This window comes from Elephas maximus, chromosome 7 (genome assembly GCF_024166365.1).
Source record: "Elephas maximus indicus isolate mEleMax1 chromosome 7, mEleMax1 primary haplotype, whole genome shotgun sequence".
Taxonomy (NCBI): domain Eukaryota; kingdom Metazoa; phylum Chordata; class Mammalia; order Proboscidea; family Elephantidae; genus Elephas; species Elephas maximus.
This window is the reverse complement of record NC_064825.1, coordinates 57566853-57585305: the sequence shown is the minus strand read 5'-3', so window position 1 is coordinate 57585305 and position 18453 is coordinate 57566853. Positions and strand designations below refer to the sequence as shown.

Genomic DNA, 18453 nt, shown 5'->3' with positions numbered 1-18453 from the left:
CATAAACATATCCCAGCTTCAATAAGCATTTTCATACATTTACTAGAATTTTGAGTTTATTACACAAATCCCTGTATTTCATCAAAAATTTAATAACAACACCACTGTGAAGAAGGCAGAATAGCCATTGCATTTTTATTCATTTCTTTTTTCTTTTTTTTTTCTTTATTGAACTTAGATGGTTTACAGAACAAACTAATTTCTCATCAAATAATTAGAACACACATTGTATGACATTGGTTAACAACCCCACGACATGTCAACACTCTCCCTTCTCAATACTGTGTTCCCTATTACCAGCTTTCCTGTTCCCTCCTGCCTTCCAGTCCCTGCCCCAGGGCTGGTATACCACTTTCGTCTTATTTTGTTCCATGGGCCTGTTCAATCTTTGGCTGAAGGGTGAACCTCAACAGTGACCTTATTACTGGGGGCCATTCTTCCAGGGTTTCTCAGGCCTCTGTCAGGCCAGCATCTGGCCTTTCTTTTCGAGTTAGAATTTTGTTTTGCATTTTTTTCCAGTTTTGTCTGGGACCCTCTACTGTGATCCCTGTCAGAGCAGTCAGGGCCCGTAGCCAGGCATCATCTAGTTGTACTGGACTCAGTCTGGTGGCAGCTGTGGTAGATGTGGTCTATCAGTTCTTTGGACTAATCTTTCCCTGTATCTTTAGTTTTCTTCATTCTGCCTTGCTCCTGAACAGGTAACACCAGTGGAGTGTTCCAGATGGTTGTTCACAGGTTTTTGAGACCCCAGACACTACTCACAAAGTAGAATGTAGAATATTTTCTTTATAAACTATGTTATGCCAATTGAGCTAGATGTTCCCTGAGAACATGGTCCCCACAGCCCTCAGCCCAGCTATTCAGTCAAACAGACATTGTAGCATTGTAGTTTAAATTATATTTTTTAAACTCTTTTTTTCCTTAAAAGGATATGGCTGGTTAAGAGCAAAATTCAGTTTTAAAAGCCCTACCTCTTTTAATTTCTAGTCAAGGAATAATCATGTTTCTTTGTTTACATTCAAAGTTTCTTAAGAAGTCCCTATTTCTTCTGTGGTCTATGCTATTTACAGTTTCAGTGGTAGTGGTCTCTGCTCTTGACTCCATGTTACCTATAAAAAGTCTTTCACTAAACCTAAAATTCTCTCTCAGCGCAACTTCCTGTGGAAGAGAAGGTGAAAGATTCCTTGGCGTATCTGCTTAGTCTTGACACTGTAAATGATGGGGTTCATCACAGGAGGGGCCAGCAAGTAGATATTGGCAATGACCACGTGGACCAGTGGTGGAGCGTGTTTTGCAAAACGATGAGTCATGGATAGACTCACCATAGGCACATAGAGAACCAGAACAGCCAGAAAGTGGGACAGACAGTTATTAAGGGCCCGGAGCCGCTCAGCCCAGGTGGCTGTGCCCAAGATACTTTTTAGGATGAGTGCGTAGGAGAGCACAATGAGCAGTGGGTCAACTGCAATAATGAGCAACACCACCACAAGTGCAAACCGGCTGTTGACCTGGATGTCAGCACAGACCAGCCGAATCATATCCTGGAGGAGGCAGTAGGAGTGAGAGAGAAGGTGAGAGTGGCAGAAGGGCAGGTGCTTGAGTAGGAAAAGTGGGGGAAGAACAGCCATGACACAACGGCAAATGATGGCTACTCCAATTCTGCCAATAACTTTACTGGTAAAGATGGAGGCATAATGGAGGGGGCGACAGATGGCCACATAGCGGTCAAAGGACATAGCCAGCAGGACAGAGGATTCCATGATGGAGAACCCGTGGAGGAAAAAGAACTGGGCAAAACAAGCTTCAAAGGTGATCTTCTGAATGTTGAACCAGAGGAGCTGCATGACTGTGGGCAGGGTGGTGAGGGTGAGACCCAGGTCAGTCAGGGCCAGCATGGAGAGAAATAGGTACATGGGCTGGTGGAGAGATGGCTCTATCCAGATGATGATGAGGATGGTTGTGTTGCCCATGACGGAGATGGTATAGAAGCAGCAGAAGGGGATGGAGATCCAGATGTGGAAGGCCTCAAATCCAGGAATACCCGTGAGGATGAAGTAGAAGGGGTCTTGTGTGGTGTTATTCACTTTGTACATGACTGATGAATGAAGAGCGAGAATCTGTTTCCTACAATAAGAATTTCATCATTGTGCTACTGTCATAGAGTCATTATCAATTCAATTCAAGACTCAAAGACGTGCTTGGGATTGTTTTTTCTAATACCACTGAGCTGTATACTCAGCTAGAACAGTAACAACTGTGGGATCTTCTGAGATAAATTTATATTGAAAATGAGCTTTTTTTTTTTTTTTTTTTAAATCTTTTATGTGTTCTGCTTTGCACTATAATTTAACTTATGCTTCCTCTAAATCTCTTGGAAACCTTGGTGGTGTAGTGGTTAAGAGCTATGGCTGCTAACCAAAAGGTCAGCAGTTCGAATATACTAGGCTGTCCTTGGAAACTCTATGGGGCAGTTCTAATTCTGCCCTATAGGGTTCCAGTGAGTTGGAATTGACTTGGTAGCAATGGGTTTGGGTTTTTTTTGGTACACACCTCTTGTATTACACTTCTCACCTAGTTCTGTATGTATGTTTATATATATATATGAACTTAGACATTTGCATTTACTAACTTGAAGTGCTCTCAATATTTGAATTAACTTTCCAGTAACGAAATGCAAAGACTAATCTTAGTGTATATTCTACTGGAATTACAGAAATAATAAGATACTTCCTCCTCTTTAATTGTATAGACAATATTGAGTGAAAAGAAGTATCACAGATGATCCCCAGGATTCTCACTTTGGCAACTGTGTGGATTATAGTAATAACAACTTTTATATGGTGCACTAGAATAGTAGAAGATTCTGAGGAGACGATCACAGATTCAGTGTGTGTATGTTGAGTTTGATGTTCATAGGAGCTATCCAAGAGAAATAATTAATTGGGTGGACATAAGGCCCAAGTGTGTGTATGAGCACACAAAGGGCAGGGGGTTGTGGGAAGAGAAAGTAGACATGGTATCTGCATGATCTGAAAGTCTATCAGAGATCAGAGGATTCCTGAATTTATATTGGATCTTTTTACTTGAGGGCAGACCTAAGGTCAATGGGTACATGTTAAGGAAAAAGAAATGGATAAATACTTAATATCAGTAAGAGCCTGATAATAAATTTACTCTGCTATAGAGTCACTATGAGTCAGAATTGACTCAACGGCACTGGGTTTCGGTTATAAGACGAACCCTGGTGGCTCAGTGATTAAGAGCTTGGCTGCTAACCAAAAATTGGGAGTTTAAATCTACCATCCCCTCCTTGGAACCCCTATGGGGGCAGTTCTACTCTGTCCTGTAGGGTCAATATGAGTCAGAATTGACTGGATGGCAGCAGGCTTGGTATTTTTGGTATAAGACAACTGAGTTCCCCAGGCGCTGCTAACAGTCTGCACTTGGCTGGTAGCCAAAAGGTTGGTGCAGTTTGGGCCCATCCAACAGCACTGTGGAAGAAAAGGCCTAGCAATATTCTTCCATAAAGATTATATCCAAATAAACCTTATAGAGTAGTTCTACTCTGTAACACATGAGGTCATGATGAGTCAGAACTGACTCAACAGCACACAACAACAGCAATAAGGCAATTATTTCTAGTCTTTCAAGTAACTCTCCCTACAGGTAAAATTCCTAGACTCTACCAGGTGGTGGTGATGGGGAATCCTGCATTATGTGTGGGGGTAGCTATTTAGGTCTTTAGTTCTTCCAGTGCTCTTTCTTTGATCCTTTGCTTACCTTTGTGTCATAAGGTCTAGGCTCAATTGTTGGAAAATACTGAGGAAATCATTTCTTTACCTTCATGTTGGCATTTAATTCTCACTATGGGGTAATTGGATGGCTGGGAAACCACAGGCCTACCCTTCATAGCAGTTTGATACAGGAACCCCTGCCCGGCTTGTGCTGGTTTTTGTTTATTCTTCATTCAGATGCTTCCCTGCTTCCCTTAACACTCCCCTCCCCCACTTTAAGACATTGATTGAGCCATCTGCAAGGCAGAGAGGAAGACAAGCAAAATGGGAATGAAGGGGAAATCACCCAGAAAAGGCCAATTTTCTGGATAGAATTTGTCGATAGATGATATGCGGCTGAATCTAAAAAGGCAGTTGGTTCTTATTAATATGCTTTGAAAACATGCTGGCTTCAATGGCCACAGGTTAGGTGTAAAAGGGACTAATGAGATCAGTGCTATCCTTTGAATTCAGTGAGAGACAGTGATAAATCTCTGGATAAATCATTTCATGGTCCCTATCACATCTCCCTACCCCAGTCCAACCTCCCCTCAATATGTATCTCCCCCTAGACAGTATCCCCTGTTCTCAAACATCATAAACTTTTCCCCAGGTGTTCTCCTCCTCTTATCACTAATCATTCATGGATCAGCCCAGCCTCACCTGTGCACTCTCTGTAGTCTTTCAGCTCTCCGTGGCTTCTACTCTCTGCTCCGTGCCTAGGTATGGTTATATACTCCTGAAGATCCCAGGCTGGAATGCAAGATGTAGGTGGAGAAACCTCTGGAAGAACCGTGCATATCTATGAGGACTGTGCTTTGAGACTCGAGGCCCTGTGGGACAGAATCAGAAAGCCAGAGAGTTGTTCATGAGAGGCACCTGTAGCCACTAGCAATCCATATAAGAAGAAACATCATTATATTACTGTTCCAAAGCCTTGAGAGAATGTGATTTCATTCTTTTTTTAATTGTGCTTTAAGTGAAAGTTTACAAATCAAGTCAGTCTTTCACACAAAAACTTACATACACCTTGCTACATACTCCCAATTACTCTCCCCTTAATGAGACAGCCCACTCTCTCCCTCCACTCTCTTTTCGTGTCCATTTCACCAGCTTCTAACCCTCTCTACCCCTCATCTCCCCTCCAGGTAGGAGATGCCAACATAGTCTGAAGTGTCCACCAGATCCAAGAAGCTCACTCCTCACCAGCATCCCTCTCCAACCCATTGTTCAGTCCAATTCATGTCTGAAGAGTTTGCTTCGGGAATGGTTCCTGTCCTGGGGCAACAGAAGGTCTGGGGGCCATGACCACTGGGGTCCTTCCACTCTCAGTCAGACCATTAAGTCTGGTCTTTTTATGAGAATTTGGGGTCTCCATCCCACTGCTCTCCTGCTCCCTGAGGGGTTCCCTGTTGTATTCCCCATCAAGGCAGTCATCAGTTGTAGCCAGGCACCATCCAGTTCCTCTGGTCTCAGGAAGATGTAGTCTTTGGTTCACGTGGCCCTTTCTGTTCCTTGGCCTCATAATTACCTTGTGTTCTTGGTGTTCTTCATTCTCCTTTGATCCAGGTGGGTTGAGACCAATCGATGCATATTAGATGGCTGCTTAGTAGCGTTTAAGACCCCAGACACCACTCTTCGAAGTGGATGCAGAATGTTTTCTTAATAGATTTTATTATGCCAATTGACTTAGATGTCCCCTGAAACCTTGGTCCTCAAACCCCTGCCCCTGCTTCGCTAACCTTAGAAGCATTCAGTTTATTCCAGAAACTTCTCTTCTTTTGGTTTAGTCTAGTTGTGCTGACCTCCCCTGTATTGTGTGTTGTCTTTCCCTTCACCTAAAGTAGCTCTTATCTACTAATTAGTGAATACCCCTCTTCCAACCTTCCTCCCTCCCCCCCTCATAACCACAAAAGAATGTTTTTTTCTCAGTTTAAACTATTTCTCGAGTTCTTATAATAGTGGTCTAATACAATATTTGTCCTTTTGCAACTGATTAATTTCACTCAGCATAATCCCTTCCAGGTTCCTCCATGTTATGAAATGTTTTACAGATTCAATACTGTTCTTTATCGATGCGTAGTATTCCATTGTGTGAATATGCCATAATTTATTTATCCATTCCCTTTGATGGGCACCTTGGTTGCTTCCATCTTTTTGCTATTGTAAACAGTGCTGCAATAAACACGGGTGTGCATATATTTGTTCGCATAAAGGCTCTTATTTCTCTAGGATATATTCCAAGGAGTGGGATTGCTGGATCATACGGTAGTTCCATTTCTAGCTTTTTAAGGAAGCATCAAATTGATTTCCAAAGAGGTTATACCATTTTAAACACCAACCAGCAGTGTAGAAGTGTTCCAATCTCTCCACAGCCTCTCCAACATTTATTCTTTTGTGTTTTTTGGATTAATGTCAGCCTTGTTGGAGTGAGATGAAATCTCATTGTAGTTTTGATCTGCATTTCTCTAATGGCTAATGATGGTGAACATTTCCTCATATATCTGTTAGCTACCTGAATGTCTTCTTTAGTGAAGTGTTTATTCATGTCTTTTACCCATTTTTTAATGGAGTTATTTGTCTTTTTGTACTTGAGTTTTTGCAGTATCGTATAGATTTTAGAGATCAGGCACTGATCAGAAATGTCATAGCTAAAACCTTTTTCCCCGTCTGTAGGGAATCTTTTTACTCTTTTGGTGAAGTCTTTGGATGAACATAGGTGTTTGATTTTTAGGAGCTTGCAGTTATCTAGTTTTTATTCTGCATTCTTAATAATGTTTTGTATACTGTTTATGCCATGTATTAGGGCTCCTAACATTGTCTCTATTTTTTCTTCCATGATCTTTATCATTTAAGATTTTATATTTAGGTCTTTGATCCATTTAGAGTTAGTTTTTGTGCATGGAGTGAGGTATGGGTCTTGTTTCATTTTTTTGCAGATGCATATCCAGTTACGCCAGCACTATTTGTTAAAAAGACTGTCTTTTCCCCATTTAACTGTTTTGGGATCTTTGTCAAATATCAACTGCTCATATGTGGATGGATTTATGTCTGGATTCTCAATTGTCCCACTGGTCTATGTATCAGTTGTTGTACCAGTACCAGGCTGTGTTGACCACTGTGGCGGTATAATATGTTCTAAAATCAGGTAACACAAGCCCTCTCACTTTGTTCCTCTTTTTCAGTAATGCCTTATTTATCTGGGGCCTCTTTCCCGTCCATATGAAGTTGGTGATTTGTTTCTCCATCTCATTAAAGAATGTCATTGGAATTTGGATTGGAATTGCATTAAATGTATAGATTGTTTTTGGTAGAACAGGCAGTTTTATAATGTTAAGTCTTCCTATCTATGAGCAAGACATGTTTTCCCACTTACGTAAGTCTCTTTTGGTTTCTTGCAGAAATGTACTGTAGTTTTCTTTGTATAAGTCTTTTTTTCATCTCTGGTAAGATTTATTCCTAAGTATTTTATCTTCTTGGGGGCTACCGTGAATGGTATTGATTTGGTGATTTCCTCTTCGATGTTCTTTTTGTTGGTGTAGAGGAATCCTACTGATTTTTGTATGTTTATCTTGTATCTCTCTACACTGCTGAACTCTTCTATTACTTTCAGTAGTTTTCTTGAGGATTCCTCAGGGTTTTTTTTTGTGTATAAGATCACGTCATCTGCAAATAGAGATACTTTTACTTCTTCCTTGTCAATCTGGATACATTTATTTCTTTATCTAGCCTAATTGCTATGGCTAGGACCTCCAACAAAATGTTGAATAAGAGCGGTGATGAAGGGCATCATTGTCTGGTTCCCGATCTCAGTGGGAATGCTTTCAGGCTCTCTCCATTTGGGTGATGTTGGCTGTTGGCTTTGTATAAATGCCCTTCATTATGTTGAGGAATTATCCTTCTATTCCTATTTTGCTCAGAGTTTGTATCATGAATGGGTGTTCAACTTTGTCAAATGCCCTTTCTTCATCAATTGATAAAATCATGTGATTCTTATCTTTTGTTTTATTTATGTGGTGTATTACATTAATTGTTTTTCTAATGTTGAGCCATCCCTGCATACCTGGTATGAATCCCACTTGGTCATGGTGAATTAGTTTTTTGATGTGTTGTTGAATTCTATTGGCTAGAATTTTGTTGAGGATTTTTGCATTTACATTCATGAAGGATACAGGTCTGTAATTTTCTTTTCTTGTGGTGTCTTTACCTGGTTTTGGTATCAGGGATATTGTGGCTTCATAGAATGAGTTTGGTAGTATTCCATCCTTTTCTATGGTCTGAAATACCTTTAGTAGTAGTGGTGTTAACTCTTCTCTGAAAGTTTGGTAGAACTCTGCAGTGAAGCCATCCAGACCAGGGTTTTTTTGTTGTTGTTGTTGTTGTTATTGGGAGTTTTTTGATTACTTTTTCAATCTCTTCTTTTGTTATGGGTCTATTTAGTTGTTCTACCTCTGTTTGTGTTAGTTTAGGTAGGTAGTGTGTTTCTAGGAATTCATCCATTTCTTCTAGGTTTTCAAATTTGTTTGAGTATAGTTTTTCATTGTAATCTGATATGATCCTTTTAATTTCAGTTGGGTCTGTTGTAATATCGCCCATCTCATTTCTTATTAAGGTTATTTGCTTCCTCTCCTGTTTTTCTTTTGTCAGTTTGGCCAATGGATTATCAATTTTGTTTATTTTTTCAGAAAACCAGCTTTTGGTCTTGTTAATTGTTTCAATTGTTTTTCTGTTTTGTATCTCATTTAGTTCTGCTCTAATTTTTATTATTTGTTTTCTTCTGGTGCCTGTGGGTTTCTTTCGTTGCTCTCTTTCTATTTGTTCAAATTGTAGGGAAAATTCCTTGATTTTGGCCCTTTCTTCTTTTTGTATGTGTGCATTTATTGATATAAATTGGCCTCTGAGCACCGCTTTTGCTGTGTCCCAAAGGTTCTGATAGGAAGTGTTTTTATTCTCATTGGATTCTATGAATCTCTTTATTCCATCCTTAATGTCTTTTGTAATCCAGTCTTTTCTGAGCAGAGTACTGTTCAGTTTCCAAGTGTTTGATTCCTTTTCCCTGCTTTTCCTGTTGTTGATTTCCACTTTTATGGCCTTATGGTCAGAGAAGATGCTTTGTAATATTTCAGTGTTTTGGATTCTGCTAAGGCTTGCTTTATGACCTAATATGTGGTCTATTCTAGAGAATGTTCCACGTGCACTAGGAAAGAGTATACTTGGTTGCTGTTGGGTGGAGTGTTCTGTATATGTCTATGAGGTCATGTTGGTTGATTGTGGCATTTAGATCTTCTGTGTCTTTATTGAGCTTCTTTCTGGATGTCCTGTCCTTCACTGAAAGTGGTGTTTTGAAGTCTCCTACTATTATTGTGGAGCTGTGTATCTCACTTTTCAATGCTGATAGAGTTTGTTTTATGTATCTTGGAGCCCTGACGTTGGGTGCATAAATATTTAATATGGTTATATCTTCTTGGTATATTGTTCCTTTTATCATTATATACTGTCCTTCCTTATCCTTTATGATGGATTTAAAGTCTGTTTTGTCAGAAATTAATATTGCCACTCCTGTTCTTTTTTGATTGTTTTTTGCTTCATATATTTTCTTCCATCCTTTAAGCTTTAGTTTGTTTGTGTCTCTAAGTCTAAGGTGTTTGTCTTGTAGGCAGCATATAGACGGATCTTGTTTTTTAATCCATTCTGCCACTCTCTGTCTCTTTATTGGGGCATTTAGTCCATTTATATTCAGGGTAATTATGGATAGGTATGAATTTAGTGCTATCATTTTGATGTCTTTTTTGTGTGTGTGTTGTTGACAGTCTCTTTTTTCCACTTAACATTATGTGCTGAATAGATTATCTTTATACATTGTCCTTTCTTCATATTTGTTGTTGTTGATTTTTTTTCTTCTTAGTCTCTATTTTTTTCTTCTATTTTATGTTGATAAGTAGGATAGTTTGTCTCCTTTGTACTTCTCTTATTATTTACCCCTAGTTTTCTAAATTTAAAACTAACTTTTATTTCTTTGTATCGCTATATCTTCTTTTCCATATGGAACACGTATGATTACATTTTTTAATCCCTCTTTATTATTTTAATGTTGTCTTCTTTTATAGAATAACATTGCTGTTACCCTGTTTTGACCTTTTTTTTTTAAATCTTGCTTTTTTTTTTGGATTTCCCTATCTGGGTTGACTTATGATTGCTCTTGCCGGTGTTCTACTCTTGGGTTGATACCTGATATTATTGTCTTTCTAACCAAAGAACTCCTTCCTTTTAATATTTCCTGTAGTTTTGGTTTGGTTTTTATGAATTCCCTAAACTTGTTTTTATCTGGAGATGTCTTAATTTCACCTTCATATTTAAGAGACAGTTTTGCTGGATATATGGTTCTTGGCAGGCAATTTTTTTCCTTCAATGTTTTAAATATGTCGTCCGATTGCCTTCTTGCCTGCATGGTTTCTGTCAAGTAGTCCGAGCTTATTGGCTTTCCTTTGCAGATGACTTTTCGTTTATCCCTCGCTGCTCTTATAATTCTCTCTTTATCTTTGGTTTTGGCAAGTTTGATTATAATATGTCTTGGTCACTTTCTTTTAACATATACCTTATACGGAATTTGATGAGCATCTTGGATAGATTTCTTCTCATTTTTCAAGTTATCAGGAAAGTTTTCTGCCAACAAATACTCAACAATTCTCTTTGTATTTTCTGTTGTCCCTCCTTGTTCTGGTACTCCAATCACTCGTAGGCTTTTTCTCTCAATAGAGTCCCACATGATCCCTAAGTTTTCTTCATTTTTTTAAAATTCTTTTATCTGATTTTTCTTCAAATATATTAGTGCCAAGTGATTTATCTTCGAGTTCGGAAATTCTAGCTTCTATTTGCTCAATTCTGTTCCTCTGACTTTCTATTGAGTTGTCTACTTCTGTAATTTCATTGTTTATATTCTGAATTTCTAATTGCTGCCTGTCTATGGATTTTTCCAGCTTATTAAACTTTTCATTATATTCCTGAATAATGTTTTTAATTTCTTCATTTGCTTTATCTGTGTGTTCCTTGGCTTGTTCTGTGTATTGCCTCATTTTCTTCCTGATGTCTTGAAATGTTCTGTATATTAAATTTTTGTATTCTGCATCTGGTAATTCCAAGAATGCACTTTCACCTAGAAGATCCCTGGATTCTTTGTTCTGAGAGCCTGTTGAGGTGATCCTGGTCCATTTCTTTAAGTGACTTAATATTGACTGTTTTCTCCAAGCCATCTATAAGTTGTATTAGTTTATGTTTGCTTACTGTCTCGTAGCTTCTTGCTTTGTTTTGTTTTGGCATACCGCTATGGGTTGCTTGAGTGAGCTAACTTTATTACTTTTGCCTTGGGAGCTCTGACGTCCTGTCCCCAGTTGGCTAGAGCTGTTATCAGGTATATCAGTCTAGGAGTCCATTCAGTTTAGTTGTACAAATTCAGCTCGGGTTTCCAGGTAGCTGATCATCAAGTGTGTGGTACAGGCTCTGTTCTACAGTCTTAGAGGGGCAGGGTTGATTGGTGTATATACAGGTATTTGATTGCAGCAGGGGGGTCACACTCTGAACAAGGCAGGGGGCTAGGAACCGACCCCTGAGTGTCTCTGAGGAAAGCGTTTCCTTGTTCCTTAGAGCATGTGCAGGTGGGTGGGTTCTGCAGATGGACTGGGGGCACCCAAAGTTTTTGGTTGTAAGGACTGGGAGGTACCAGTTATCTTTGGACCCCTGTCGCAGGTGGCTGGGTGACCTGAATGGAGCTACCAGTCCTTAGGTCCCTAATGTGGGTAGGTGAGTATCTTGTTTAATAGGCAAAGCAATGTCAAACATCAAACACCCACCTCTCCACTACACAGCTGAAATAGTTGGAGTCTGCCAACAAGGGCCTATTCTCCCGAAATGGGCCCACTCATGTCCAGGCATAAGGGAAAGTTGCTCAAAGTCCATGTACTGTTTATGTCTGGACAGGAGCCGCTTCTGTCCTGAGCTCCCCCAGTTAGTGGAGCTAGCAAATTATCTTTTCCCCCAAATGCAAATTTTTTCCTTTCCGAAGGCCGGGAGGATAGCTCTAGGTGCTCAGTAGGGCCTATCTCAGGCCCAGAGAATTCATCCACTGAAGCCGGCTTGGAGGTGGGGGGTCACGGTAAAATATATGCAAGTACTTACCTTTTGCCGAGAGCGCCATTCTTCTCAGGTTCCAGAGATGGGAGTAAGCTGTGCCGCTGGCTGCTTCTCCCTGAGGAAACTGTGGCTGAATGCTAGTACCAGCCTGCCACTGCTGCCAATCCGGGAATGGTGCCTGAGGGCTCCCCATGATTCAGGTCCAGTAACTCCTCTCCATTTCTGAATGGTCTCTTCCTCCCCCTGCTCCTCAGTTCATTTCCTAAGCTTGGCTGTGAAGTTCAGAGCTCACAGCTTGTCACAGATATACTTGTTTCACTTGTAGTTTTGGGTCTTTGTTGTAATGAGGGCTCAGCAGGAAGCGTCTGTCTATCCCGCCATCTTGGCTCAGCCTCCCCATGATTTGGTTCTTGATGGGAGGGAAGTTCTCTTGGAAATTAGGCCTGAGCAGCTCCTGGCAAAGCTGGGTGAGCTTAGTGGACATGGGTAAAAGGTATTTTTCAGGGGCAATGCCTTGAAGGGAAGAGTTGTATATATTCTTAAAGAAGAGAAGTGTTAGGGACTGGAAATTCTTTTTCATTTTCATGAAAAAATCTAACCCATTCTAGTTTCAGTTTGAAGTGGTAAAAATGCCTTAGGTGATGGACTTATATTTCACTTCCCTCTAAAGCTAGTCCCGTTGCTGTTGAGTTGATTCTGACTCATAGTGACCCTATAGGACAGACTAGAACTGCCCCCATAGGGTTTCCAAGGAGCATGCCTGGTGGAATCAAATTGCTGACCTTTTGCTTAGTAGCCATAGCTCTTAATTACTACACCACCAGGGTTTCCTGGTGGCATAGTGGTTAAGAGCTATGGCTGCTAACCAAGAAGTTGGCAGTTCAAATCCACCAGGCACTCATCGGAAACTCTATGGGGCAGCTCTACTCTGTCCTATAGGGTCACTATGAGTTGGAATTGACTGGACAGTAGTTGGTTTGGTTTTTAGTTTAAAACCTAGTCTAGTAAGCCTACTTATGAATCTTTTAATATTATTGGCAACAAAACTTAAAGCCAAGAAGCAAAATCTCTTGACTTCAGTAACTATCTGCACATACTTTGAGGGAAAATGAAGAAACAGTACTAATATATATAATAACTGATATTAACTGAGAGTTCAACATATACTATTGACTGAGCCGAAACAAGCTATCTCACAAAAATACAAAGATTTTATGAGGTGACATGGAAAGGACCTAGCCCATAGTCTGGCAGATGTTGTCTTGGTGATCACCAGTTCCTTCCTTCTTACTATTTAAGTTTATCTGGTTTTGAGAGGGAATTCTGTGTTGGAACATAGCTGTTCTTTGACATTGTCATGCATTTGGAATAAAACCAAACAGATTTGAGGTGGCTCAAAGGTATTGGGGGCAGTATCTCAAAACTGTTAATAGATTCAAAAGTCAGAAAGGCAAAAAAAAGGGATATCCTTTTATAGGTGTTAGCTGGTATATACAGTGTAAGTTACTTCTTTCTTCAGGGACACTGGATCTCCACTTAGGCAAGAAGGGCTATGATGAGTGTCATCTAGGGAAACTGATGTATAACTTCATTGGGATTATACTTCTCACCAGATAATGGAAATGGGTAAGCTCTTTGGGTGTTCACAGTGAAAAGACTTTCATAAGAAAAATAAAAATTGTAAGAATATGTTTTGCATTCTAGTTTGGTGAGTAGTGTCTGGGGTCTTAAAACCCTGTGAGTAGCCATCTAGGGCACTCCATTGCTCTCACCCCTTCAGGAGCAAGGACTAATGAAGAAAAATAAAAGGTACAAGGGAAAGATTAGTCCGAAGGACTATTGGACCACATCTACTACAGCCTCTGTCAGACTGAGTCCAGTACAACTAGATGGTACCTGGTTATCACCACTGATTGCTCTGACAGGGATCACAGTAGAGGGTCCTGGACAGAGCTAGGGAAAAATGTAGGATAAGTTTGTGACATAAAAAGAAAGACCAGACTTGCTGGCCTGACAGAGACTGAAGAAACACTGAGAGTATGGCCCCCAGGTACGCTTTCAGCTCAGTAATGAGTTCACTTCTGAGGTTTACCCTTCAGCCAAAGATTGAACAGGCCCATGGAACAAAACAAGACTAAAGGGGTGCACCAGTCCTGGAGTAGGGACTGGAAGGCAGGAGGGAACAGGAAAGCTAGTAATAGGGAACACAGTGTTGAGAAGGGAGAGTGTTGACATGTGGTGGGGTTGTTAACCAAGGTCATACAACAATGTGTGTACTAACTGATGAGACGCTAGTTTGCTCTGTAAACCTTCATCTAAAGTACAATAAAAATAAATATTGTAATAAAATTGAGATAAGGTTTTTATTCACTATATCAGCAAAAAAATATATATATATATATAAATTTTATATATATATACATATATATAAAACCCATGGAGCCCTGGTGACACAGTGGTTAAATGTTTGGCTGTTAATGAAAAGGGTGGCTACCCAGTTGCTTCTTAAAATCCCTATGGGCCGGTTCTACTCTGTCCTATAGGGTTGCTATCAGAGTTGGCTCTACAGCAACAGATATATACATGTGTACACATATTCAAATATATACATATACTTATACAATTATATATATACATATATATACCTATAAAATTACATATACACACCAAACCAGTTGCTATCGGGTTGACTCCATGTGTGTCAAAATAGAACTGTACTCCATAGGATTTTAAATGGCTGATATTTTGGAAGTAGACCTTCGGGTCTTCCAAGAAGCCTCTGGATGGACTCAAAACTTCAGCTTCCAGGTGAGCATGTTAATTACTTATATCACCCAGGTACTTTATATATATATAAAACCCAGTGCCATCGATATATATATATATATAAATTATTTTTAAATCTGCTTTTCTAATTGTGTCAGCAAGAGTATTGGCCAGGCTCATCATCCTGCCCAAAACTGAAAGTCAGAGTATCCTTTTTAAATTTTTGTTTGTGTGTATGTAAAAATACATGCAACCAAAGTTACACTATTTCAACTATTTCTACATGTACAATTCAGTGACACTGGTTACATTCTTCAAGTTGCACTACCATTACCATTATTCTTTTCTACATTATTCCACTACCATTACCTAAAACTTGCTGCCTCTGAGTGTCTAATCCAACATTTCAAGTTGCTGTTGTCAATTTGATCGCACATAGATAATTATCTTAAAGCACACAATGCTCAAAGCAGACATATTTTACTAATTAAAATAAGCTATTTTGGTTTTTCTTTTATTTGGTTTCAAGGAAGACTTGAGAAAATAAACTTGGTTTAAGGTTTAAAATATAAGGTTTAAAGATTATCTCAGGGTAATAGTTTTGGGGGCTTATTCAACCACAATGGCTCCAGAAAATCTGGATGCCATTGAGATTTTCAATTTTGTTCCACATTTTTCCCTCTTTTGATCAAGATTCTTCTATGGGATCTTTGATCAAAACGTTCAGTAATGATAGTTGTTCAGAGAGAAAGTGAGAAGGGTGATGTAAGCTGCAGAGAAGGTCAGCGACAGGTAACCCATCCAAATCCACTCCTGTCAAGTAGATTCTGACTTATAGTGACCCTATAGGACAGAGAAAGGTTGTCCCATAGGGCTTCCAAGGCTGTAAATCTTTACAAAAACATCTTTCTACCCCGGACTGGCTGATGGGCTCAAACTGCTGACCTTTTGGTTAGCGGTCAAGTGCTTTAATGTCTGCACCACCAGGGTTCCTCTAGAGATGACAAACGGTCTTATAAGCCCTATTAAGATGTTTGCAGGCAAATCAAAGGAGCGCAACATAATATCAGCACAGCTTGATCTAGCTCAGGAAACAAGTCTAACTTAAACAGTTTGCAGTTTTTTCTATGCATGACACCCTTAACATTCAAACTATCTTTAGGCTTGTCTTCCAGAAGGTTCTGTGTTATAGCTCATATCAGGATCTACCATTTTCTCTCAGCAGTAGTTCCCATTTTTCTGAAACACTGATTCCACCACTAACTTTAAGTGAACTCTGCCTTGAACATTAATTCAATAGGTTATTGAATTCCCAGTGTCCTTCCATTTTGGCTTTCGAAAATTAGTGTTCAATTATCTTTTCATGTAGCACCAATATCTACAACCATCTTTCTTTAATTTGACCTTCTAGTGTATGAAGATTCAATTTCATTATTTCAGCTTGTGATTCCATGAGCACCTGCGTTTAATAAAGATCTGACATTTGCTTTAGTAACGATTTATAAAGGCATAAACGTATACCAACTTCAATAAGCATTTTCATGCATTTATCAGCATTTTGAGTTTATTACAGAAATCCTTATATTTCACCACATACTTAATAACAACACCACTGTGACGAAGGCAGAAGAGGAATTGTATTTTAAAGTGTTTTTTTTTTTTTTTTTTCTCAAAACCATATAGCTAGTTAAGAGCAAAGCTGGGTTTTAAAAAATGCTACCTCTCTTAATTTCTAATCAAGGAATAATCATGTCTCTTTATTGACATTGAAAGTTTCTTAAGCAGTTCCTATTCCTTCCCCTGCCTATGCTATTTACGTTCTTCATGGTAGTGGCCTCTGCTCATGAGCCTATGTTACCTATAGAAAGTATTTTTCTAAACCTAAATTGCAATCTTAGTGCAACTTCCTTTGGAAGAGAAGATGAAAGATCCCTTGGTGTATCTGCTTAGTCTTGACACTGTAAATGATGGGGTTCATCACAGGAGGGGCCAGCAAGTAGATATTGGCAATGACCACATGGACCAGTGGTGCAGCATGTTTTGCAAAGTGATGAGTCATGGATAGACTCACCATAGGCACATAGAGAACCAGAACAGCCAGAAAGTGGGACAAACAGTTATTAAGGGCCCGGAGCCGCTCAGCCCAGGTGGCTGTGCCCAAGATACTTCTCAGGATGAGTGCATAGGAGAGCACAATGAGCAATGGGTCCAACACAGCAATGATTAACCCAAGAGCAAATTCATACCAGCTGTTGACCCGAATATCAGCACAGACCAGCCGAATCATATCCTGGTGGAGGCAGTAGGAGTGAGAGAGAAGGTGAGAGTGGCAGAAGGGCAGGCGCTTGAGTAGGAAAAGTGGGGGAAGAACAGCCAAAATACAACGGCAGATGATGGCTACTCCAATGCTGCCAATGACTTTACTGGTAAGGATGGAGGCATAATGGAGGGGACGACAGATGGCCACATAGCGGTCAAAAGACATGGCCAGGAGGACAGAAGATTCGATGGATGAGAATCCATGGAGGAAAAAGAACTGGGCAAAACAGGCCTCAAAGGTGACCTTCTGAATGTTGAACCAGAGGAGCTACATGACTGTGGGCAGGGTGGTGAGGGTGAGACCCAGGTCAGTCAGGGCCAGCATGGAGAGAAATAGGTACATGGGCTGGTGGAGAGATGGCTCTGTGTGGATGACGGCGAGGATGATGGTGTTGCCCATGATGGAGATGGTATAGAAGCAGCAGAAGGGGATGGAGATCCAGATGTGGAAGGCCTCGAATCCAGGGATACCTGTGAGGATGAAGTAGAAGGGGTCTTGGGTTGTATTATTCTCCTTGAGCATGACTGTCGAATGAAGAACCAGAATGTCTGTTTCCTACAATAAGAATCTCAGCGGTGTGCTACTGTCATAGAGTCATTATCTATTCAAGATTCAAAGCTGTGTGTGGGGTTGCTTTTTCCAATACTGCTGATCCCAGGATAGTAAGAACTGCAGGTTCTTCTGACATAAATTTCTGTTTAAAATGATCTTTTTTTTTCTTTTTGTAATCTTTCTAGTCTTCTGCTTTGGAGTTCAGTTTAATTAATATCTCCTGTAAACCTTTTGTACTATACTTCTTATCTACTCTTGTATATACATCTGTGTACATATATACTTAGATATTTGCATTTCCTAACTGGAAGTGCTCTCAATATTTCAAATAAGTTACTAGTAACTAAATGCAAAGACTAATCTTAGTGTATATTCTCCTTTGCATCATAGAAAAAAATACTTCCTTCTCTTTAATTTAATAGATAGTATTGAGTAAGAGGAAGTATCACAGAAAATGCCCGTTTCTTGCTTTGGCAACTGTGTGGATTACAGTAATAATAACTTTTATATGGAATACTGGAGTAGCAGAAGATTCTGGGGAGAAGATCACAGATGTAGTGTGTTTGTTGAGTTTGACATTCATAGAAGCTATCTGAGAGAAATAGTTAAGTGGATGGATATAAGGCCCAATTGTGTGTGTGTATGAGCACACAAGGGGCAGGGACTTGTGGGAGGAGAAAGAAGACATGATAGATGCATGATCTGAAAGTCTATCAGAGTTCAGAGGATTTTTGAACTTATACTTGATCTTTTTTACCCAAGGGCAGACCTAAGGTCAGTGGGTGCATATTAAGGAAATAATAATAATTAATGCTTAATACTGGTAAAAACTTGATAATAATTTTACTCTGCTATTAGACAGTAACCCTGATGGCTCAGCGATTAAGAGCTCAGCTTTTAACCAAAAGGTAGGCA

At 39.7% G+C, this 18453-nt stretch overlaps 1 protein-coding gene and 1 pseudogene across 1 annotated transcript; both read right to left on the bottom strand.

Moving 5' to 3' along the window:
* Positions 1-1145: 1145 nt before the first annotated feature.
* On the bottom strand, positions 1146-2102 carry LOC126080018 (olfactory receptor 51Q1-like). Its single transcript, XM_049891345.1, has one exon. It carries the CDS (start codon positions 2091-2093, stop codon positions 1146-1148), a length of 948 nt encoding a protein of 315 aa, XP_049747302.1. The 5' UTR covers positions 2094-2102.
* Positions 2103-16560: 14458 nt separating this feature from the next.
* LOC126079243 (olfactory receptor 51Q1-like) lies at positions 16561-17520 on the bottom strand (annotated as a pseudogene).
* Positions 17521-18453: the final 933 nt, after the last annotated feature.